Source organism: Saccopteryx leptura, chromosome 9 (assembly GCF_036850995.1).
Source record: "Saccopteryx leptura isolate mSacLep1 chromosome 9, mSacLep1_pri_phased_curated, whole genome shotgun sequence".
Lineage (NCBI taxonomy): Eukaryota > Metazoa > Chordata > Mammalia > Chiroptera > Emballonuridae > Saccopteryx > Saccopteryx leptura.
Window position 1 is genome coordinate 48,471,338 of NC_089511.1, and position 26,309 is coordinate 48,497,646.

The 26,309-nt window shown below is 38.1% G+C and overlaps 1 protein-coding gene across 1 annotated transcript; it reads right to left on the reverse strand.

Annotated features, from left to right (window-relative positions):
* Positions 1-1,981: 1,981 nt before the first annotated feature.
* On the reverse strand, positions 1,982-23,399 carry LIPK (lipase family member K). The gene is made up of 9 exons (XM_066348598.1): positions 23,280-23,399; positions 20,375-20,489; positions 17,643-17,841; positions 15,884-15,993; positions 14,126-14,262; positions 8,915-9,061; positions 6,189-6,260; positions 3,315-3,386; positions 1,982-2,637 (listed from the first exon to the last, which is right to left on the reverse strand). The coding sequence occupies exons 1-9, from the start codon at positions 23,382-23,384 to the stop codon at positions 2,404-2,406; spliced, it is 1,191 nt and encodes a 396-aa protein (XP_066204695.1). The 5' UTR covers positions 23,385-23,399; the 3' UTR covers positions 1,982-2,403.
* Positions 23,400-26,309: the final 2,910 nt, after the last annotated feature.

Genomic DNA, 26,309 nt, shown 5'->3' on the forward strand with positions numbered 1-26,309 from the left:
GCCTGTAGAGTTCCAAATAAAATACACACAAAAACACAATATTCACCCAAATCAAATTGCTGAAAATTACTGACAAAAATAATATTTAAAAACATTAAGTATAAAGAAACAGAGATATATTATGTACAATACTTATCAGAAACTAGCATAATTCCATGTATATAAAGAATAACAATAAAATATGAAATGGGTCAATCTAAAATCTATTGTCAGAAAAAATATCTTTCATAAATGAAGAGAAAGTAAAAATCATTCTCCAATCAGCCCAGGTAGAATTTCTGGGAGCCTCTCAAACCTCTTCTAAGGATGTGCACATCTCCCTCTTCTCCCTCCCCTCGGGTGGAGAAGTTGTATAGTTGTTCACCTTCATTCAATCATCACTAATCATCAGGGAAAGGCAAATCAAAATCACTATAAGATACGATCTCACACCTGTTAGAATGGTTATTATCAAAAACACAAGAGACAACAGTGTTGTCGAGGATGTATAAAAATTACAAACTTTATATACTGTTGGTGGAATACAAAATGGTGCAGTTGCTATGGAAAAGAGTATAAAGGTTTCTCAAAAAAGTAAAAATAGAACTACCGACCCTGGCTGGTTGGCTCAGTGGTAGAGTGTCGTCCTGGGTGCAGGAGTCCCGGGTTCGATTTCCGGCCAGGGCACACAGGAGAAGCGCCCATCTACTTCTCTACCCCTCCCCCTCTCCTTCCTCTCTGTCTCTCTCTTCCCCTCCTGCAGCCAAGGCTCCATTGGAGCAAAGTTGGCCAGGGCACTGAGGATGGCTCTATGGCCTCTGCCTCAGGCACTAGAATGACTCTGGTTGCGGCAGAGCAACGCCTCAGATGGGCAGAGCATCGCCCCCTGGTGGGCATGCTGGATGGATCCCGGTCGGGCACATGCGGGAGTCTGTCTGACTGCCTCCCTGTTTCCAACTTCAAAAAAATACAAAAAAAAAAAAAAAATAGAACTACCATGGGATCCAGCAATCCCATTTCTGTGTATACATCCAAGATATTTTAAATGAAGATCTTGACAAGATCTATGTGCTCCTGGTTCATTCCAGTATTAGTCACAATAGCTGAGGTATGGAAGCAACCTAAATGTTCACTGATGAAGAGACAGATAAGAAACATGTGGCATATACACACAATGGCACACTATTCAGACTTAAGGAAAAGACATCCTGCCATATGCAACAGCATACATGAACCTAAAGGACCTTATACCAAGTGAAATAAGCCAGTCACAGAAGGTCAAAGGTGGCATAATTCCACATATATGAAGTACATAAAGTAGTAAAACTCACGGATACAGAGAGTAGCATGTGGGACTGGGGGAAGGGGAAAAGGAGGGTTGTTCAATAGTTGTAAAGTTTCAGTTAAGCAAGAAAATAAAGTTTCAGAGATCTTCTGTGCAAACATAGTTCCTATAGTTCACAATATTGTACAATACACTTAAAAATTCATTAAGAGGGTAGATCTCATATTAAATGTCTTAACCACAATTTAAAAAATGAAGAAATGAAGGCAAAATAAAGGCGTGTTTTTTTATTTTTTCAGACACTGATCACTAGCAGATCTGCAAACCAAGCAATGCTCACGGAAGTTCCTCAGGACAAAGGAAATAAGACAAAGCTAAATTAAGGCAAGGTCTTTCAAGCTTCTAACCAAAGAGACAAAACAATAACAATGTCAACAACAATTTATTATTATTAATAATAGTATTTTACTATTGCTGATAACAAAGTACCACAAACTTCGCAGTTCAGAACAACATATATTTATTATCTTACTGTTTCTGAGAGTCAGTACTCAGGGCATGCATGGCATAGCAAGATTCTCTGCTCAAAGTTACCCAGGCTGCAATCCCAGTGTTGGTCAGACTGCTTTCTCAACTGGAAGTTTCCTGGGAAAAAAATGGGTTTCCAAGCTCATTCGGGTTTCATGTAGAATTCATTTCCTTCCAGCTGTATGACTGAGAGTCCTGACTCTTTGCCTGTTACGGGCTGAAGGTGACCTGCTGAAGTTCACCTGCATATCATAGAAACCACACATAGTTCCTTCCTATGTGGGATTCCTCGACCTGTCTGCTTACTTCATCAAGACAACAAGGAGATTTTTCTTGCTCCAGTCTGCTAAGATGGTTTCTTATATTATATAAAGTAATCAGGGAGTGACATCCCAATATCTTTGCCATAAACATAATCTAATCAAGGGTGTGAAATCCCATCACTTTTGTTAATTCTAGAAGCAAGTTTCAGCCTCCCCAACTCAACAAGTGCGAAATACATAAATGCATGGATATGAGGGGGTAAAAATCAGTGGAGGGGTCACCTTTGGGTTTGTGTGCCACATTCTTATCATGAAAACTTGCTTAGAAAAAAGTAAGTGTATTGAATTTCAGATACATCCTTCCATCATTGTAATTATGTCTTGGTAAATTTCCTGGGGCGCATCCTGTCCAAGGTAAAAATCCACATGATTGTAGTGTGGAATAAATTTGTAATAAATAAGTCTGCTAATTTTAGGAACTAAATTTTCAGTGTCTTTGGAATCAGCCACACGGTCTTCTCCACCACTCCACATTGCTGTTGGAACTTCCATCTTGGTGACGTTGTATAAAGGAGGTGTAAGCTAAACATAATTAAAGAGACAGAATTAAAAAAAAAGAGTTTTCATGGAAAACCACATTATAGAAGTAATATTACTAGTTTTTAAGTATGTTCTTTAAATATTAAAAATGGGCAAGTAAGGATACACTTAATGACATGTAAACTTTTTTTTTTTTTTTAATTTTAGAGAGAGAGAAAAAGGGGAGAGAGAGACATACAAGAACATCAATCTGTTCCTGTTTGTGCCCTGACCAGGGATCGAACTGGCAACCTCTGCACTTTGGGTCAAAACTTTAACCAACTATCTTGCCAGGCTGACATGTAAACATTACAATGTTAAATTTACTTAAAAACACATCATTGCAATAATATGAACTGTGAATTTAAAAATGATATGGCACATGGTAAGAAACCAGTAAGTAACATCTGATCTACCTATATAAAATAGCTGGAATAGTTCGAAGAGGTCTTAGTTAAGTGCTTAACGAGTAGATACTATGCAGGATGTGGCAAAAGTTGGTTTACAGTTGTTTGTGTAAGAATTCATAGAATAATTAATAAATACTAATACAAGAATAAGTATTTATTTACAGTTGGGAGTACACAAGTGTTTTGTGTACTCCCAACTGTAAACCTACTTTTGCCACACCTAGTATTAGTTCATTGGCAGGAAGCAACTGGTGATTGTTATTATTGTACCTGGTGGAAATGCATCATGTTCTTATCCGGGTTTCCCCAATCATAAGCTTGGAACAGACCAGAATTAACAGCCTAAATAAAATAAAGTGAATAAACACATTAAGTGATACATAAAACCAACATACTATCTTTAAAGATACAGAGAAGATTGATATTATATCCCACCCTTTAGCACATGAGCTAAAATTCAATAAAGATTAATAAGCTAAATAATTTAAATGATAAAAACTGATGTTAATTTATAAAACTGATTGCCAAGCTTTTATTACTCCTTATAATTTTCCAATGAAAATTCTCAAAAAAGCAATGCTTGAGTGTTATAATGCTGTAGCTGTACATAGAAAAAAATTAAAAGGTGTTGGATTGAATGATTCTTAAATATCTTGGCTTAAGAAAGTTTTATATCTCTTTTATTTTTTTATTTTTTTGTATTTTTCTGAAGTTGGAAATGGGGAGGCAGTCAGACAGACTCCCGCATGCGCCTGACCGGGATCCACCCGGCATGCCCACCAGGGGGCGATGCTCTGCCCATCTGGGGCATTGCTCTGTTGCATCCAGAGCCATTCTAGTGCCTGAGGCAGAGGCCACAGAGTCATCCTCAGCGCCTGGGCCAACTTTGCTCCACTGGAGCCTTAGCTGCAGGAGGGGAAGAGAGAGACAGAGAGGAAGGAGGGGGGGGGGTGGAGAGGCAGATGGGCGCTTCTCCTGTGTGCCCTGGCCGGGAATCGAACCCGGGACTCCTGCACCCAGGCCGATACTCTACCACTGAGCCAACCGGCTAGGGCCTTTATATCTCTTTTAAAGGGCATCACTTATACATCTCTTATATTAAAACATCACTGCCATTATTATTAAATAATTGAACCATATTATTCTAATCAGGTGGTCTAAGACATTATAATTATACTCCCTATTATTAAACAATTTTGTTAACTATTGAAAAGAATGCTTCCTGTGGGAAGTATGGCATGGCTGGTCTGTCTCCTGTCTGCAGGGCCAAGTCCCCTGCCATGTATCAGGAGCGTGGTCCCGAGCTGCATTTCTGAGACACCAGGCAAGCTTATTTTTTGCATTTTAATTTTAGCCTTCAGATATTAGAATAAAAATAGTCATGTACCTAGGGATTAATTTCCTTCTTATTTGCCACCCATGCCGATTTGAAAAACAAATAATGTTTACTTCATTAAATTATTCTCAGATGATTTTAGGGTTTTCTTTTTTTAACTTAAATCTCAGGTATTTTTTTTTCCACACTCATTGATTTAAACTTGATATTTTAATTTTAAATTATTCCTATCTGATTTATACTAAAAGAGGCAGCAGCCTACTGTTATTGAAATTATGCTAGTTTTCAACAATAAGATGCAGTAAAATGTACTAATTAAGAACTTAGATTTTAGCATTAAATAGACCTGGTGTAAATCCAGGCTTCAACAAAATATTGAATCTGTGGTCTAGGACAATATATCATATTTATCTTCTCTAAAACTATTTTCTCACCTGTAAAATAGGAATGACAATAAGATTCTTCTCTAAGGTTGTGAATATTAAACAAGACCATGCATAAAAACATGTAGCATCTAAAAATGCTTAACAAATCTCTTTTTACGAGTATTATTACCATCATCCTCATCCTTGCCTTAGCTGTGTATATAACTTATGATCAAATATTTTATTTCTCTCCTTTATTTCTATCCTGAGGAGGATTTTCTATCAGAGAAAAGTGATCTTTAAGAGGAGTCAGCTGTGAGATATGTCAGGAAGTGGCTATGACATTTGTAGAATGAGGATATCTATGTCTTTATTGAAAGAGTGTTATTAGAATGAATTCAATAATGCTGAATGAAATCACATATATAAATAGCTGAAGAACACATACTAAACGCTCAGTAAATATGAAATTGAAGTTGTATTGCCTGGGAAGGTCATGACCTTCCGAGTCTGCCTCTCTCTTCACCAGTAGGAGGCCCTAGGTCTTGAAGATCTTTTCTTATAAGAACTTGAAGGCTTATCTCCTGAAGGTGGAACTCTTCAAAGAATTTCAGAAATCCTCAACTAGCATTTCAGGTTATTTAGAGCAGTGATTCTAAACTTTAAAGCAAGGAACAAGTTTATCAGGGTGTAGGTTAAAATGCAAATTCCTAAAAAAAATAAAAAATGCAAATTCCTAGAGATTTTATATTAAAACTTTGGGAAGAATTTCTCCAGTTCTCTCTCTCTCTCTCTCTCTCTCTCTCTCTCTCTACACTCACACACACACACACACACACACACACACACACGCATGCACGCGTGCACACACGCGCGCACACACAGTTTCTCTCATATGTTCTTGGCTCAGGAAACTATACTAATTGAATCTGACTTATCTTTGAACTTGTCAAATATTAAGTAATACACACACTAAGAAAACTTAAACCGGGGGTAAAAACAGACAGCATTCATCTATTTTAATCCCTCCCTAATGTCTAGTTTCTTGTGAATAAAGCATTATTTTCACCCTCTGAAATGTCCCATATGTCAACTGGATGATGAGATCTTTCTGAAATAACCTATTATCAGGATATATAAAGTTCAATTAGAGTTGGTGATTTCCCAGAAGAGAAATTGGAAGCTTTCCTAGAAAAGGCAGTTTGGAGTAATCTAAAGATCAGAATGCAGTTAGAATATCTGGGAACCAGGCTCAAATTTCAGACACTGAGAACGTGAAGACTAGAAGGGAGTAAATGAAATCAACGAGTTGATGCTGATTCTGGGGTCATCAACTGGACAGTGGCAGGGGCCTGCAAAACCCTGCAGCGAGCTCTCTGGGAGGCTGTTTGGGGGATCTTGCAGAAATATGTGTGCATCTTTTCAGCAAAAACAAGCGCATACCTGGCCCCAGTGTAGCATATTTTGAACAGACGTTCCTGCCGGACTCTGTGCCAAATACACGTCCAAGCGACTCTGCAAAGTAAAGAGATGATGTCTCATTGGAGGCTAATCATCTAATCATATCACGAGTAAATTCAAATAAATTTTCTCTATTTTTCTCTTAGGAAAAATCATACAGTATACTCTCTGAAGATGTATTAACCAAAGAAGCCTATCTATAAGCACTTTCCTGTCCCTCAGCTCTGTTCCTCTGTCCTGAGCAGTGTCTTCACAAAGCCCACAGAGGGCATCCCACTGGTCAAAGACAGAAGATAATACAACTTTTCTTTCCAGTCTCACCTCGGACAGGTCCAAGGAGACAAGAAGTCATGAGATAAAAGTCCCATTGACGTTATTTATCCTGTGTTATATAGCCCACAGGACATTCTGAGAAAATTGTTCATTGTAGAATATTGAGAACAAATCTAAATGTTCGCTTTTGTCTTCTGATTTAAAAAATGGAAATGTTATGCAGGGCACTTTGCAAAAAATTGGGACATAATCCATCCAATATTTTAACCATCATTAACATTTACACATATAATTTTTAAAATTTTTAATATTTTTATTTATCCATTTTAGAGAGGCGGGGAAGAGAGAGAGAGAGAGAGAGAAAGAGAACAGGAAGCATCAATTCTCATATGTGCCTTGACCAGGCAAGCCCAGGGTTTTGAACCGGCAATAAATATATTCTCAATTTAAAAAGCTTTTGCATTTTGTGTTTTTAGCATACAAAAAAGTTATTTTACACCAAAGTGAACATCAGAAACATCTTGGAGCTTTAAGAAAAAGTACAACTACTTATGAGCTACCAAAACCTATGAATCAATATTAAAATCTTCAGGTTGAGTCCTAAACATGTGTATTTTTTCTAAAGTTCTATAAACATCTACTTAGGTATCATTTCTGATCACATTCCACTGAAATAAGTGTTCGTACAGGCATTGTAGTATTCCATAGTGAAACCCCCAACAATAAGAAAAGGAGTCAGTCTGACCATATAAATGTACGATGAGGGTCCTCAATTTATGTTCAAGTGCGCCATTTTGTGAAGTGTTTCTTTAGCAAACTCTTAAAGGATGTTAAAAGGGTACTTTTAAAATTATCTCTATTACAGATTTTGCTTAACCCTTTGAGCAGTACAAATGTTCATGTATGTCCTTGTGCCTCCTGACCATCCAGAGTATGATCGATTTATTTTAAAAATGTGTAAGGCAACAAACATTAAACAGAGGCAAATGTATGTTCTTGTTGCCATAAATTGGTTATCAAACAAACATGATTTTAAGTTAATAAAACTATAACCGGAACTAATTTCATTTTTTGAAAGAAAAAAAAAACCCAAAAACTCACTCCCAGGGGTCAGCAAGCATGAAAAAAACTCACTACTCAAAGGGTTAAAGGTCTTTTTACTTAGCTTTGCCTATATGAAATTCTTCCAGCTAAGTGATAGGAAAGCATAGTTTCTGAAGTAAATCTGGAAAGCGAAGAAGGAATGTGAAAAGACAGTGGCTAAGGCATGCTTTGAATAGACGATCTTTTATAAATCTTGCTTGAAAGCAAGGAAAATGTTTATCAGTGCCTTCTTCTCACAAAGCAATACAAGTCTCTGACAGAATCTGTGATATAGGCAGAAATCAACTTTAGCTTTGTCCGTGGTTTCAAACCAATCTCCTTTCTAGCAGGAGATTAAAGAGTAATTTCCTCTTCCCACTCTTTGAGTCAGCTAGTGGTAACTAAAAAAGGGAAGAATGTCAGTTAAGTTGGAAAAGATTCGACAAGAACCCCGACATTTATTCCTCTCAGTATCCCTTGAACAGTGAATTGTAGCTGTCATTGAAGAGCCACCCCTTATCCCTTTGGATTAAAGTGGATCACAAAATGGCTTTTTCCACTTCACCTATGAAAGTAGAAAATTGATTTAAAAAATAGAAATGCGTGAGCTCCCTCTCTGAAACTCTACTTCAGTACGTCTAAGATAAGGCTCAAACACAGTGCAATAAATTTCAAACACAGTGCAATAAATTAGCCATAATCAAAGTGACTTTTTCAATTTGACACTGTGGCCAATAGCAAGAGTTGATGAGAATTTTCAGTAAAAAACAAACAAACAATAAACAACTTCTTTTTTTTTTTCATTTTTCCTAAGCTGGAAACGGGGAGGCAGTCAGACAGACTCCTGCATGCGCCCGACCGGATCCACCCGGCATGCCCACCAGGGAGCGATGCTTTGCCCATCTGGGGCATCGCTCTGTTGCGTCCAGAGCCATTCTAGCGCCTGAGGCAGAGGCCACAGAGCCATCCCCAGCGCCCGGGCCATCTTTGCTCCAATGGAGCCTCAGCTGCAGGAGGGGAAGAGAGAGACAGAGAGGAAGGAGAGGGGGAGGGGTGGAGAAGCAAATGGGCGCCTCTCCTGTGTGCCTTGGGCGGGAATCGAACCCGGGACTCCTGCACGCCAGGCCGATGCTCTACCGCTGAGCCAACCGGCCAGGGCCAATAAACAACTTAAGTCCTCCTACTGGAGCAGGTAGATTCTCAGCTTTAGTTGGAAGCCATGAACATGCTAATTACATTTCAGAAGACAAAAAGCAGATCTTGAATGTGGCTTCTATGTAATTTAGAATAATATTTCCTAACTGCTATGCAACGAAACAATTGCTTTCCCAGCTCCAACTAGTTACACATACCATGTTTAAGTTTTTCGGATCAAATCCACAAAAAGAAAATAAGAAGTTGCTGCAAATACGATGAAATAGCTTCCGGTTGCACACCTTAGTGGCAATGAATTGTTCAAGGAATGTATGAGCAGAGAACATCTTGTCACCAAATAACACCTGCAAGATCAATTAAAGACATCATCAAATGTCATGCATGTGCATGTCAAGAGTGGAAAATGAGTGGTAAATCAGACAAGGACTGGACACAAGCTGACATCTGCTTAGTACTTAGAATTCAGTGAATCCACGAGGTCTGTTAAGTGTTATCCTCCCAACCCACTTCTTTCACCAAGATCTTTTACTTATATTGTTTTTGTAATGGCCTCTGAGAAACTAGTCCCCATAGAACAGGTGTCACCAACCTTTTTTGGGCCATGGACTGGTTTAATGTCAGAAAATATTTTCACGGACCGGCCTTTAGGGTGGGACAGATAAATGTATCACGTGATCGAGACAAGCGTCAAGAGTGAGTCTTAGACGAATGTAACAGAGGGAATCTGGTCATTTTTAAAAAATAAAACATCATTCAGACATAAATATAAATAAAACGGAAATAATGTAAGTTATTTATTCTTTCTCTGCGGATTAGTACCAAATGGCCCACGGACCAGTACCGGTACACTGGTACACTGGCCTGGGGGTCGAAGACCACTGCCATAGAACACTGTTAAGTCTTTTGAGTCAGGGATACCTTGGTTTGATTTTGGGCTTTGTCTTTCATACCTTAAGAAAATATTTAATTTCTATTATCCTGAATTTTCTCAACTCTAAAATGGAAAATTAATATGTACTATGTAGGACTGTTGTGAAGATAATAGGTCATGTTTAAAAGGCACCCAATTCATTTTCTAGAAACTAGTAAACATTCCAAAAACAATATTATTATTATATTGTGACTAATACAGACTTAATGAGTCATTCATTCCAGAATCTTTTAATAAACTCTCTCAAGAGGCAAAAGTTTAACCTCTAAAAAATATCTGCTAATGAAATTTTAAGCAATGTTGCAAGTAAGTTGAACTTAGCTTTATAACTTGAGGAATCTTTGAGATTGAAACATAAATTAAGATCTAATCCTTGTGTATATAAATTCAATTTTTTTGGTTCTTAATTTTTTTGTAAATACCCATTTACATTAAAAAAAACTGTCAGGATGAGATTTTAATCAGTGAACATGTTTGTTTTTCATTTACCAATATATTCATCATCCAAAACTTGGCAGAAACCTCATGTCAAGGAAAACAGCCAGTTCAGAGAGTAATAAGTTATGAAAATACGGTGTGAAAGAAGAGGTTATATCTACCGTAAGGGGTCCTTGTTTTTTGTTCTGACAATTGACTTTTCTAAATACAGGGTGAATTAGCATAATAGTCTCTGACTTGACTCCACCTATACATCAGTGCATGAGTGACTCAGTTTAAAATCAATACATGTGCTGTGTTTACCTGAAACCTATGTACTCTAATTGATCAATGTCACTCTATTAAATTTAATTTCTAAATAAAATTTTAAAAAATGTAAAAGAAAAAGAAGCGTGATGCCTCTACCTTTGTTCTTTTCTAAGATTGGTTTGGTTATTTGGGGGTCTTTGAGATTCTATACAAATTTTAGAGTAGTTTTTTTTTTTAATTTTATTTCTATAAAAAGCCATTTAAATTTTGGTAAGAATTGCACTGATTTATAGATAGGTTTGGGTAGTATGGGCTTTTAAACAATATTAATTCTTCCATACCATGAACACAGGGTATTTTTTCATTTAATTGTGTCTTCTTTAATTTTTTTCATCAATGGTCTATAATTTTCAGTTTATATGTCTTTCACTTCCTTGGTTGTATTTATTCCTATGTAGACCTGGCTTGGTTGCTCAGTTGGTTAGAGCATTATCTCGATAAACCAAAGTTGTGGGTTTGATCCCCAGTCAGGGCACATTCAAGAATCAACCAGCAAATACATAAATAAATGGAACAACAAATTGATGTGTGTCTCTCTCCCTCCCTCTCTCTCTTTCAAATCAATTTAAAAATACATAAAAAATTGTTTAAAAAAATGTATTCCTACATATTTTATTGTTTTTGATGCTACTGTATATAGATTACTTTCTTAATCTCTTTTTCAGATAGTGCATTGTTTAGAGTATAAAAAATGCATCTGATTTTTTAATATTGGTTTTATATTCTGCAACTTTATTGAATCCATTTATTAGTCTTAAATTATTTTGGTGGAATTTTCAGGGTATTTTTATATGAGTTTATCTCATCTGTAAACAGATGATAATTTTACTTCTTTCTTTCTGCTTTGAATGCATTTTTTTCTTGCCTCATTGCTCTGGCTAGGCCCTTTACTACTATATTGAATAGAATGGTGAGAATGGGCTCCTTATCTTGTCTGTGATCTTAATGTTGGCTGTGAGCTTGTCATATAGTTTATGTTGAGTATGTTTCTTGTAGTTTTTATAGAATTATTATTATTATTATTACTACTACTATTATTAGTTTGTGTATGACAGAGACAGAGAGAGAGACAGAGAGGGACAGCTAGGGACAGATAGATAGTAAGGGAGAAAGATGAGAAGCATCAATTCTTTGTTGTGGCACCTTAGTTGTTTACTAATTGCTTTCTCAAGTGTGCCTTGACGAGGGGGCTCCAGCAGAGTGAGTAACCCTTGTTCAAGCCAGCGACCCTAGGGCTCAATCCAGTGACCATGGGGTCATATCTATGATCCCTTGCTCAAATCAGTAACCCCACACTCAAGCTGGTGAGCGTGTGCTCAAGCTGGCGACCTCGGGGTTTTGAATCTCAGTCCTCTGCATCCAGTCCAATGCTCTATCCACTGCGCCACCACGTGGTCAAGTAGAGAATTTTTATTATGAAAGGAAGTTTGACCGTGTCAAATGCCCTTTTCACATCAATTAAGATGATCATAGGATTTTTATCCTTCATTCTGTTAATGTGACATTTCACCTTTATTGATTTATATATGTTGTAACATCCCTGAATCCCAGGGCTCAATCCCACTTGGTCATGGTGAATAATTTTTTGAAGGTACTGTTGAATTCAATTTGCTAGTATTTTCCTGAGGATTTCTGCATCCAAGTTCATCAGAGATATTGGCCTATAATTTTCTTTTATTGTAGTATCATTGTCTGTCTTTGGTATCAGGGTAATCCTGGCTTTGTAAAATGCATTTGGAAGTCTTCTTTCTTCTTCGTTTTGTTTAAAGAATTTGAGCAGTACTGCTATTAATTCTATTTTATGCTTTGTGAGCTAAAGTCAAGCGTGGTGAAGACTGCAGAGATCCTGAGTGGCCAAAACTGTGGTGGTCCTGCCAGTGGCAGTGGTGGCTAGAGTTAGTAAGGTCCTTAATGGCAAAGGCTGTTGATATCCTCCTATTATTGATATCCTCCCATGGAAGAAGCAATATCTCTGGATATACTTCCTGGTGTCAGGTAAGCCAGGATCCTGGCTTTCCTGCTACTGTGTTTCTGGGTTATATAGGTATGGAATTGACTCACCATAGGCTAATTTGCTTTTTTCTTACCAACCAAAATCTCTGGCTTCTATAAAAAAATTATCTCAGTTTTATTGTTTTTTTTAAGTTGTCTTTTATTTTTTTGTGGCAGAGACACAGAGAGAGAGAGAGTCAGAGAGAGGGACAGACAGACAGGAAGGGGGAGAGGTGAGAAACATCAATTCTTTGTTGCGGCTCCTTAGTTGTTCATTGATTGCTTTCTCATATGTGCCTTGACCGGGGAGCAACAGCAGACCAAGTGGCCCTTTGCTTGAGCCTGTGACCTTAGGCTGTAGCTGGTGAGCTTTGCTCAAACCGGATGAGCCTGCGCTCAAGCAGGCGACCTTGGAGTCTTGAACCTGGGTCCTCTGCATCCTAGTCCGACACTCTATCCACTGCCTGGTCAGGCTCAGTTTTATTGGCTTTAATTTAAATCATTTATTTCAATTATACATTATGATTACATTCTGTCTGCCATGAAGGAATCCCATATTAATATGCAACAAGAAAACACACCAACCCACAGAAACCAATTCTCTGAATAAATGATTAGCTTAGTTAGCTGTCAGCTAGCAGAAAAATCTGGGGCCAAAGATACTGTCTAGGTTTTCAGGAGTTAACAGACCAGGAGTCTGTGAAGTATGGGCAGTTGAGCAAGATTAGACTTTTAGCGATGGGAGGAGGATGTATTCTATGAAATGCATGGCAGTAATAACAATAGTTGAAATTTATTGAAGGCTTACAGTGTGCAAGACCTAGTTCTAGGGGTTTACATGTGCTACGAACTCACTTAATCCTCACAGCAGCCTTATGAATAGAGATTATTATTATCTCCACTTTATCAATAAAGAAAAGTGTTCACAGAATAGTTAATGTCTTGACCAAAATTTCCCAGCTAGCCAAAATTCAAACCCATGCCATTAAGCTTTGTGCTGTGATCTAAACTACTACTCTATACTACCTCTCAGAAACCAGGAGCCACTGGAGAGAAATTTAACCTACTAGATTAAACAAAACAATTACTGAAATTTGTACGTGTTTTATCTGTAACTGAGGAATAACGTACATGAGAGAGAAGACACTGATGAAAACAATAGAAGTAGATTGGCATCAGAGTGGGCACCCTGATTCCTGTTGGTAAAACTGTACATCATCAGTAAACCTACATGAATACCTCCAGCACCTATTATAGTCTCAGAGGTTTGTAAAATGTCATTTGGTTTTCTTCTATTAATATCAGCAGGGCCCTGGCCAGTTGGCTCAGCGGTAGAGCGTCGGCCTGGCGTGCAGGAATCCTGGGTTCGATTCCCAGCCAGGACACACAGGAGAAGCGCCCATCTGCTTCTCCACCCCTCCCACTCTCCTTCCTCTCTGTCTCTCTCTTCCCCTTCCGCAGCCGAGGCTCCATTGGAGCAAAGATGGCCCGGGCGCTGGGGATGGCTCTGTGGCCTCTGCCTCAGGCGCTAAATGGCTCTAGATGCAGCAGAGCGATGCCCCAGAGGGGCAGGGCATCACCCCCTGGTGGGCATGCTGGGTGGATCCCGGTCACGCGCATGCGGGAGTCTGTCTGACTGCCTCACCGTTTCCAGCTTCAGAAAAATGAAAAAAAATATATCAGCAGGAACAGAGCTAGTTCTAGATACTATAGAATTAAACTTGGGCAAGTCACATACCTTGACTCCTACTTTGGAAAGAGATGTTAATTTTCTCATAGGACTTCGCGTGTATTTTACTGTAGCAACTGGAGCCAATGCAAAAAATATTTTAATCCTTTTAGCTAGCTCTGGATTTGTGGAGAATGCTATGAAACCTGAAAGAGAAGAAGACACTAATTTATAGATTTAAAACAATTCTTAATTAATTTTAAATGATAACAAAAGTAGTTATATTAAAGACAACAAAAAAACAAATTAAAAATAAAAGGGACACGGGGGTGGGGGTGAGGGAGTTATATTCAGTGGGATACTTGAAACCATGTTAACACAATAAATTAAGAATTAATAAAAATTAAAAAAAATAAACTCAGAATAAGTATCATTTGTAGAGAAGGACTTTCTAAATTTCTCAAGAATTGAACTGCCTAATTCAGAATAAAGTACTTCCTGTCCCTGGAGAGGTCAAGAGTTGTGGAAAGGGTTCAAAATGCCCTGTGCGGCATGTACAGGCAAACTCCCAGCTCATCCCCAGTCATTGATATCAGGTAAAACTGGGTTACAATTTTGGCTTTCACTAGCTGTGTGAAGACTTTGACAAGTATAAGGCTTAAGTTTTCTCGATGTGTAAATGTGGAAAACCGAACAGAATCTTTATAGGATGATTCTTTTGAAGGTTAAAATCACACACACACACACACACACACACACACACACACACACACACACACCTTAAGGCAGGGGTCCCCAAACTATGGCCCCCTGAGGTCATTTATCCGGTCCCCGCTGCACTTCCAGAAAGGGCACCTCTTTCATTGGTGGTCAGTGAGAGGAACATAGTTCCCATTGAAATACTGGTCAGTTTGTTGATTTAAATTTACTTGTTCTTTATTTTAAATACTGTATTTGTTCCCGTTTTGTTTTTTTACTTTAAAATAAGATATGTGCAGTGTGCATAGGGATTTGTTCATAGTTTTCTTTATAGTCCGGCCCTCCAACGGTCTGAGGGACAGTGAACTGGCCCCCTGTGTAAAAAGTTTGGGGACCCCTGCCTTAAGGTATAATTTGGCAGTATCACCGTTAGAAAGGATTTCTAAATTCAGCCATTTATAAAATATGGATGATAATAGCTTCACATGTTTTGTAGTTTCCAATAAGAGAATATATGTTAAGATGTATATATAATACGGTACAGGTAGATAGAGACCTACTTTATACTAGAAACCTGATTAGGATTAAGATACAGAAAAAAGAATGGTGGAAATGCTGTTGGCATTGTTAAGGTCTGTAACTGATGGGGTGCAGTGAAGAGAGTGAATTGCCTCATGGTATTGTCAACATGGCCCCATCCACATCCAGCCTACTGCAACGCATCCTGGGAGTGAAAGGCACACTGATCGTGGCATATAACCAGTGGGATTTGTAATTTTTTGCTTTCTTTACTAGACTGAGAACTCTTTAAAAGAAAGATATATACCATATTTATCTCTGCTTCTCTAGCACCCAACCTAGTGTCTGATAAATGTTTGCTGTATACACAGATGAATAATTCTCTCTCCTTCTGGCTTATTTACCAATCTCCAGATTCATTCCTATGGGAAAAAAAATCCCTGTTGCGGCCCTTGCTTTAGTTAATCTTCAGAAATCAGTCAAAAGAAATTGTTTCCCAAGTCAAGTCCTCAAGCTAGAGACTGCACAGAGGGCAGGAATCCTGACTCCTTTCATGATTACAGAAGAAGATCCTCTAACACTTTCAGGTCACACCTGCCCTAAACATACCGATAGTGGTGCCTTGGGAGTGGCCCACGTAGTAGAGTCGCTCCTGTCCAGTTTTCTCTACAATAAAATTGATTGTGTCTGGAAGATCATATTTAGCCATCTCATCCACGCTGCCAAAGGAAAAAAACACAACAAACTGGAAAAAATATCTCGTTGTTAGACCTATAATATTCAAACACATTCACTGCAGACATTAACTTTTGTTAAATATAAGACTAGAGTTAATACATGATATTATGGGTCTCTGCAACTTTTGAGGATGTTGCCTAGATTGCAAGGGTAACATTGTTAAGAAACTGGAATTTGAAAAATGTGACTTGCGCCTGACCAGGCAATGGCGCAGTGGATAGAGCGTCGGACTGGAATGCGTAGGACCCAGGTTCGAGACCCCGAGGTTGCCAGCTTGAGCCCGGGCTCATCTGGTTTGAGCAAAGCTCACCAGCTTGGACCCAAGGTTGCTGGCTTGAGCAAGGGGTTACTCGGTCTGCTGTAGCCCCACGGTCAAGGCACATATGAGAAAGCAATCAATGAACAACTAAGGTGTTGCAATGAAAAACTGATGATTGATGCTTCTCATCTCTCTCCATTCCTGTCTGTCTCTATCTATCCCTCTCTCTGACTCTCTGTCTCTGTAAAAAAATAAAAATAAAAATAAAAATGTGACTTGCAAATGTCTATGAAAGCTTTTCTTGAAAAGCTAGCCATAATGCACTAATTCTACAGCAGATTTAGCAAACTCTCTCAAAAAGAACAATTTCCTGGAATGCATATATATATATATATATATATATATATATATATATATATATATATATATATATATATATATATATAATCAGAATAAAGCAAACCAATTTGCAAAGCCTCAGCCCAGAATGACTGACTCAGATCAGACACCTGGTACTCTGAATATTTATCAGTCATCTCAGGTGCTTCTTTGTGTATATGTGTAGTTGGAAAAACACTCATCTAGAAAGTCATCATGTTATTTGCAATAGTTCAATGCACAATTGCACTGGGGTGTGGAACTAGGAAATGCCAAATGACTTCCAGGAGCAAGACAGGAATGAGGCCAAGGAATAAACGGCCTTAATGACCTCCAAGGCATGGTTCTTAGCTCCTATGCAAGTGTTTGACCCTATGAGCAATCAGTGCCCCAGGAAATGCTGCTCACAATACCCTGATCCTTAATTATTCAGTGATCAGGCTTTCTCCTTATTTCCCCAGATCCGGATTCCAGGGGCAGGTTTCAATATTGCCAGCTTATAGAAGGCAGAGTTTTTCCCTTATTGGGTGAGTAAACATTTGAGTCATTTATACCCAAGAACTAGAATTACTCTTGGTTTATCAAGAATATCTGGCTTTTAGGATTTTCAACTAGAACCTTGCTTCTGGTCCCATTTCTCAATCAGTTTCATTTTTCCTTTTTAATAAGAATGCCATTTCAACTGCTGTTGGTGTCCATATGGACAAAATGATAGCCTTGGAATTAACTTTTCTAAAGCTAACCTTTGGTTTTGATTTTTTGCATATATATTTTGCATACACACATGCGCACACACACCAGCAAGTGGGTTTTAGTAACAAATACCAATGCAATAATAAGGGCATTTTTTTCAGAGCCTGTGAAGAAACCTTGGGTAGAGAAGGAAATATTTGCTTCCTTCTTGTAGATTCCAATGGATGCATTTGAACAGAAAGAAAAAAAAGCAAAGTGTTCATCAAACACACATTTTATTCGTTACTACATATCTCCTACCTGAAGGCCCAGAACTCTGGTGATTTGGGTGAAAATTTCAAGTGTTTCCTGGACCAGGTATTTCCCCGGCTGTTCCCCATCCAGACGTCATAACCAGAATCTGCCAGGAGGAAAGCCAAGCTGTTGTTGGGTAGGTTGCAAATCCAGTTACTGGCAGATGCAACTAAGCCATGTTGCAAATACACAACAGGCCTCGGAGCTGCAAAACATAGGCAACAAGAATTTCATGTCAACTTCCTCAGTGTCTAAAAGAAAATTCTCTTTCTGATTTCCTGTGGTATGGAAGAGACATTAAGAGGTAAAATTTGGTGCCAGGCAAACCTAGGTTCTAGTCCTTTCTGAACTATTTGCTTGGGCAAATTATTTATCTTCTTTATGTCTTGATTTTCTCTTTGTAAAATTTGGATTCTATATAATGTATTGTGTTGTTCTGTAGGTACAAGACTCAGATTGTCCTGGTTCAAAATCTATTCTACTATGTGTATTAATCTCCTCAGGGTTAATTCAGTTCACTTATCTGCATAATGGGTAATAATAACACCCATTATCTCATAGTGTAGTCATAAGAATTAAATTAGAATTCAAACACATAAAAGACTGTCTAGCACGATAATATTTGCTCTACTATTATTTATATTAATAACATTTTATTTCTTAATAAGCATCTGATAAAAAAACTAACTTCTCAGAATAATAACAAAAATCATAACAATGCCAGGCAGGATGCTAGATTTTACACACATTGTGGAATTTAATTTGCATTTTCAGAAGGCAAAATTCAAGGATTTAAGTGAAATGTCACTCAAAGTAAAATTGTTTATTTGTTAATTTGATATAAAATTTCTATTTATAAATAGAATTGAAACAACTTGATTAAGAAACAGAAAAGAAAAAGAAAGAAGTGGAGAAATGGTGTTGAAAACTCAGAGAGAGGAGTAACTGGGATTTTTTTTTTAAATGGTTTGTGATGCTTTGATGATACCTCAGGACTTTGCCTCATGCCGCTTTTGGTGCTACACCAACTTCCTGAGATCTGACGGGCCAGACTGGGCTCTCAGACAGCCTTCAGCCATCTGGAAGCAAGAAACGTTGTCCATTTACCCACTTTTTTAGAAAATGGAAAGAAAAGGTATTATTAATTCTACTAAAGTTAAGTACTGCCAGATAGTCACAGTCCAGAGCCCTTCTCTGGTCTGAGCCCTCGGGCAGCTTCTCATTGTGGAAACAAAGTTCTCATGAGTATAAAGAAAATAGAGTTATTGTGGGAAATGGATGGTTCTGTTAAGTCAGTGCCATTTCTCCCTCATTAAAATTTTAGATTTTCTTTTTCTTTTTTTAAAAAATGTCTTCTGGTAGATTTTTTTTCTCTCTTTAGATTTTATTAATTCATTTTTTTAGAGAGAGGAGACAGAGAGATGGAGTTGGTGGGGGAGAAGCAGGAAGCATCAACTCCCATATGTGCCTTGACCAGGCAAGCCTGGTGTTTTGAACCAGAGACCTCAGCGTTCCAGATCAACACTTTTACCCACTGTGCCACTGCAGGTCAGGCTATATTTTCTTTTTTTTTTTTAAATGAAGCCTTTTGATGTTAGGAAGTTTTTTGTATAACACTCCAAAGAACAAGGCAGTTAAAAATCAGAAAAGAAAGCTTGCCAAATGGACCCCTTTTTTCTCTACAGATATCAATCTATATTGTTGGGAGCTAGAGATAGCTCTTTAATTAAGTTTAAGTATAGACCAAATAGGGTCAGGTTCACTTAAAAAATAAAATCTGACTGACTTGGGTTAGGGGACTAATTACTACTGATATAATGCCAGTTAGAAAGCTGTTGTAGTAATTGAAGCAAAAGATGATAATGATGTGTGAGACTGGACTTGAGTGATAGTGAAGCGGAGAGAATTCTGAAAATTAGAATGAAGTTTAGAAGGCAAGTAATAGATCTTGGTGAATGGCTGTGGATGAGAGGTAAGGGAGAAGAAAGTATCAAAATGACTCCTAGGTTTCTAGTTTTAGAATCTAGAAAGTGGTATATTTAGAGGAAGACCAAGTTTTGTGTGTGTGTGTGTGTGTGTGTGTGTGTGTGTGATTTTAATTTAATTTAATTTTATTTATTTATTTTTGTATTTTTCTGAAGCTGGAAACGGGGAGGCAGTCAGACAGACTCCCGCATGCACCCAACTGGGATTCACCTGGCACGCCCAACAGGGGGCAATGCTCTGCCCATCTGGGGTGTCGCTCTGTTGCAACCAGAGCCATTCTAGCACCTGAGGCAGAGGCCTTAGAGCCATCCTCAGCACCCAGGCCAACTTTGCTCCAATGGAGCCTCAGCTGCAGGAAGGGAAGAGAGAGACAGAGAGGAAGGAGAGGGGGAGGGGTGGAGAAGCAGATGGGCGCTTCTCCTGTGTGCCCTGGCCGGGAATCGATCCCGGGACTCCTGCATGCCAGGCTGACACTCTACCACTGAGCCAAGCGGCCAGGGCCTGTGTATCCTTTTTATGATAGAGGACAAAGTAAAGAAGAAAAGGCTAAATAAACATTGTATATAAAAATGTTTTTAAAACTCCAAAGAGCTGTACAAATTGAAGGGAGCGATACAGAGGGCTGGGATGACTGTCTGCCTCCAATGGAAGACACTAGGCTGTTTCAGAAAAAAAAGCTGTCCTGCTGCCGTCAGCGTATCTAGGAATCTCTACATTAGGCATTATTCCTTTTATACCAAAATAAACCCTACCTGTTCTGGGACATCCTCTTCCGTGAGGAATCCTGTAAACTCCGAGAACATAACCATCTTTTGTCACCACATCATACTTTTCATAAGGGTAACCCCAGTAAGAAATAATCTGGCTCTGAAAAGAGGTAAGAAAAATACATATGTTCATGTTGTAATCTCTTGGTTTTTATACCTGCATTGCAATACAGTACTTTAAGTCACAAGCTACTCTTCTTCTGTATATTGAGACAGAATAAAGCAGGAAAATCAGGATAATTTGAGGAAGGTTTTCAAAGAAGGGTGAATGCATGCAAAGGCATGATTGAGGCGAGGCTGGTGACTACACATCCTGGTTTGACTGGCCTGGTATTCTTAATGCACCCTAGTTCATTCTCAAAATATTTTGACAAGAAATGATATGGTCATCTTAATAAGGAAAACCACAGATGACTGTGCAGTACCCCATGGCTAGTAGTAACAAGTGAGCTGTTACCAAACTTAAAAAAGATGAGAAGAAGTGGTTACCAGAACCAGAGTGAGAACAAGAACAAGAAAATCAGGTAGAGAGGACCACATTCATAAAACTTGTGACCTTCAGCTGATGGAGACAGTCTGCCTAAGGTGACCTCATGTAGAGGGTCAGAGCAATAAATCCTCTGATTTACTCTCCTTCCTTCTGTTTTCCGGCTCAAGATTTCCATTAGATGAACTGAACTGAAAATCAAAGATCAAGGGGACTTGTTGACCTAGTTCTTACAGGTCAGCCCCTTGGGCAGAAGAAAAGGTATAAAAGAATATGTCTGGGCCCTAGCTAGTTGGTTCAGTGGTAGAGCGTCGGCCTGGCGTGCAGAAGTTCCGGGTTCAATTTCCGGCCAGGGCACACAGGAGAAGCGCCCATCTGCTTCTCCACCCCTCCCCCTCTCCTTCCTCTCTGTCTCTCTCTTCCCCTCCCACAGCCAAGGCTCCATTGAAGCAAAGAATGGCCTGGGCGCTGGGGATGGCTCCTTGGCCTCTGCCTCAGGTGCTAGAGTGGCTCTGGTCTTGACAGAGCGATGCCCCAGATGAGCAGAGCATCGCCCCCTGGTGGGCGTGCCGGGTAGATCCCAGTCGGGTGCATGCAGGAGTCTGTCTGACTGCCTCCCCGTTTCCAGCTTCAGAAAAAATACAAAAAAAAAAAAAAAAAAAGAATATGTCTGATCAAGTGGTGGCACAGTGACTAGCGCATAGACCTGGAATGCTGAAGACCTCAGTTCAAGATCCGAGGTCGCTAGCTTGAGCATGGGCTCATCCAGCTTGAGTGCAGGGTCGCTGGCTTGAGGGTGGGATCATAGACATGACCCATTTGGTCACTGGCTTGAGCCCAAATGTAATTGGCTTGAGCAAGGGGTCACTGACTTGGCTGGAGCCTCCCCCCCATCAAAATTTGTATGAGAAGCAATCACTAAACATCTAAAAATGCTGCAACTATGAGTTGATGCTTCTCATCTCCTTCCCTTCCTGTCTATCTCTTTCTCTTTCTCACTCTCTCCCACTTGCTTAAAAGGAAAATAATACAGAGTAGCTCTAGAGGGGTAAACAAAAAGATATCTTCACCACAAATATACAAAGAAGAGGGGAACTACTGTTTACTATATAGAAGATGATTTATATCTCCCGTTTTATTCATCTCAACAAACAGCTTTCAGATATAATTATATGCATTTTGCAGCCAAGAAAACTGAGTTTCCGGAAGATCAACAATCTGTCTGAGATTGCACAATAAGGAAAAGATAAAGACAAAATTAAAAACAAAGTAAGTTTAGCTCCAAACCATGTCCTAACCACAAAATTATGCATTTTTCTATGCCAGGCACCAGAAGAAGTGTGTATACCTTGTAGAATCATATGATGCAGTGGTTATGAGACTAACAGTATGATACTGAATTTCAACTTTTCCTCTTATTAGCTCTGGAATTTAGGGAAAGCTACTTAACCTTTCTGTGCCTCATTTCCCTCAACTGTCAAATAAAGATAATAATAGTAATTCTTTGCAGATTTGTTGTGAGGGTTAAACATAAAGAATCTAGACCAGTGCCTGGCACAAAGTATGTGCTCCATAATGTTTTCTATTCTTATTATCATTATAGAATAATTAAAAGCCAAAAAGCACCAAGACCAGGAAGAAGGAAATGTATGTGAATATGAGAGGAAAAAAAAATTTGTATTGAGGACATGTATTTATAGACTGTGAGTTCAGCAGCAGGGGTTGAGAGGTCGGGATGCCTGTTGGATACACTGGAGAAGAAAATAAAAAAGACACTAATTTAAAAAACTTAATCCCATCTTAAAGTTCTAATATAAACAGGTGTGAGTAAGGACATCAGTAGTGCACAATGTATACAGGAGTATGGAGTATCCCATTAGAATAAAGCTTATAGTGGACATTAATCATTTGTTCCTTTTTTTTCCCCCCAGCACCATTTTATTCTACTCCACTTCTGGTATGAATTCTTGCATATTAAGATTCTTTTGGTTAAAGCAACCAAAACCAATTCTGGCTTACTAAATTAAACTGATATAGCTCATAGAAATTGCTTTAGAAAAAAATCATAGAAATTGCTTTAGAAAAAAAATCATAGAAATTGCTTTAGAAAAAAACTTAGCACTCAAGAATACTCTGAAGGTCGTCAGTAGGAACTCATAAACTTTCTTCTCAGTAAGCCACCATCAGATGGGAGCTCAAACTGCCAGAATGGGAAGTATGCCCGCCCCAACTTGAATCCGGTCTTTCAACCCTTGATTAGTTAGCTATGTCAAGGGACAAGAGAGGAGGCACAGATTTAGTCAATTTTGAATAGTTGAAAACTAGACAAATACATCAATTATATCTAAAATGATAATAAATTAATAATTCTTCACTTAATTTTTTCCTTAATAAATGACTTACAAGATTCATATTAGCTTCAGGGTTTGTGATGCTTCCTTTCTTGTGATAACCATTTAGAGGTCCAAGAAGAAGCATCCAGCATGCTGCTGCTAAAAGCTGCCACATTTGGGTCTGCCTGGGAAAGGAAATATCAATATATTTGTCATCAGAAAGAATTCTAAGAGAGAAATATGGTGTCATCTTCTATAACATTCTTGTGAGAGGGATTAGAAACATATTTCTAGTTGTACTTTAACAAGTAATACTCTTAATTATTCCACACTCATCCCATGAAAAATCTAAAAAGGTGACTGTTTTAGTAAGGAAAGAAAGAGAGAAGAAAAGAAAGAAGGGAGAAGAAGAAAAGAAAAACCAATATCAATTAAGTGTCCAATGGGTAATTGGATAAAAGAAGGAAATGTATAGTTTGCAGAGAAAGAAATATAACAACCAATATATTCAAAGCAGACTTAATAATTCTAATTATCAGAGAAGTTAGTATTTTTCTTCTGATGGTGGAACTGAGCACTGGCACAGATTTTAAGAAAGAAATTTACTAACATGCCTTGCAAATTTAAAAATATTTATATCATTCATTGTCATTCTATTTTTAGGAGTTTATTCAAAAGAAAAATAATATATGTAAGTACCATGCATAAAATTATTCTCTGTAGCTTAAAACAGTAAAATTTCCCAAATAAGAGATGGGTAGAATAAATGATGGGTGAGGAAGAATGGATTTAGACAAGTATTAGGTTTATGTGTGATGTGTGAAATTCCTGATTACATAATAGTAAGGAAAAAACAATGTAAATTGTGCATATATTTTGAACTCGTGATAAAACAAATTATAAAGGAAAGGCAAACACTAAGTACCAAATTTATTATGGTTATATCTACATGATGACTAGAGAGGCAAGGGGAGGTGGAGAAAGGCGAAGGGGGGATACATGGTAATGATGGAGACAACGTGGGGAGGTGCACACAAAATACAGAGTGCAGACGATGTGTCGTAGAACTGCGCACCTGAAACCTGTATAATTTGTTAACCAGGGTCACCCCACTAAATTCAATAAAAAGAAAAATAAATAAAATGGTGAATATTTGATTGATTATTTTTTATTTTTAAAAGGCCTTTCCATTCTTTCTAAATTTTCTATGTCTAGCATTATCATAAGAAATAAGTTATTTTTCAAAGAGAAAATGTTGAAAATAAATTTTGGGGGTTAAAAAGGATGACATACACTTTCTATTTGGCTTTGAAACTACTTAAGTTTAAAAACAAATAACAAATAAGTAACTGCTGCAAAAATAACAGGTGGACGTTTTGCAGTAGACCTTCCTTTTACTACTAGCTTTACAAAATAAAGATCTTCATATTATGTCAGAAAATGCTCTCTCTGTTCATCTGTTCTTTTATTCTAGAAAGAGATAATGACAAAATATAGGCCAAATAAGTTTAGCTCCAAAGCAAATGCCCTTACCACAGGGTTATGCATTTGTCTATGCCAGGCAATATATATATTATACTATATATTTTATATATATATTCACACACACACTTATATCTATATATACTAAACATAGTATAATATGTGTATGTGTGTGTGTATCACACACTAAGGAAAGGAAACCAAAGATGGCAGTAGGGAAAATGGTGTTGAGGCCACAGAGAAGAGAGAAAAGTGACTGCTCTGCCTTATATAACCCCACTATATATATGTATTTCTCCATGTATAAGATGCACCTTAATTTTGGGGCCTGAAATTTGAAAAAATAATGTATTACATAAAGTTATTGAACTCAAGTTTTATTCATCATAAAATTCATACAATTCCTCATCTGCAAGAAAAAGTGGGAAATGCAAGTAAAAACCACTATATAAAATGTACCCAGTTTTTAGATCCCAATTTTTCCAAAAAAAGTATGTCTTATACATGGAGAAATATGGGTACATAATATAAATAATGGGGTTGTTATAACAAATGAACATGTGAGAGAGATGGTAAATCTCATCTGGTAGAAATGTATGCCTTCACTGCTCTGTTACAGAAAATTCCATGAATTTCTCTCTTGGATTTGTCAAGTCATAATCTCTGTTGACTATATGTATTAATATAATTAATCTATACTATAATTAATATGATTAATAATGTATGAATTGTAAAAGTATTTTATATTAATATATTTTTATTTAACTAATATTGATTAATAACTTAATTATGGTAAATCACTGGTAGTAGTGACAATATTATTCCCATTTTATTTCAAATAAAACTGGGTATTAAAAAGGTCAAGACCCTGGCCAGTTGGCTCAATGGTAGAGCATTGGCCTGGTGTTTGGATGTCCTGGATTCAATTTCTAGTCAAGGTACACAGGAAAAGTGGCCATCTGCCTCTCTACCCCTTTCCCTTCTCTCTCTCTCTCTCTCTCTCTCTCTCTCTCTCTCTCTCTCTTCCCTTCCTGCAACCATAATTTGACTGGTTCTAGCACATAGACCCCATGCACTGACAATGGCTCTATGGAGCATCCACCTCAGGTGCTAAAAATAGTCTGGTTGCGAGCATGGCCCAAGATGGGCAGAGCATTGGCCCTAGATGGGAGTTGACGGGTGGATCCCAGTGGGTACATGCGGAAGTCTGTCTCTCTATCTCCCTTCCTCTCACTTGGAAAAAAAGAGAAAAAAGAGATTAATAAAAGAGTTCAAGTCATTAGCCTGAGGTCAACCAGAATATGATGGAGCCAGTGTCTGAACTCAGGTTGCCTGACCCTAAAGGAAATGTTCCTAAGTTCATATCCACTCATTCCATTCAGAATGTGCCTGACTTGTGTTAGCCTATGGCCCATAGACCACAGGCATCATGATCACCATAAAAAACAATGAAGACCCTTAGAACCAACCCCCACCAAACCAAATTAAGATTCCATGGGGGTGTGGCCATGGATCTTCATTTTAAACCGTTATGCCAAATGATTCATATGCATTCCAATGTGTGAAAAACAGCAAGACTGACATAATTCCATGAGAAGAGAAACTATTCTACTCTCAT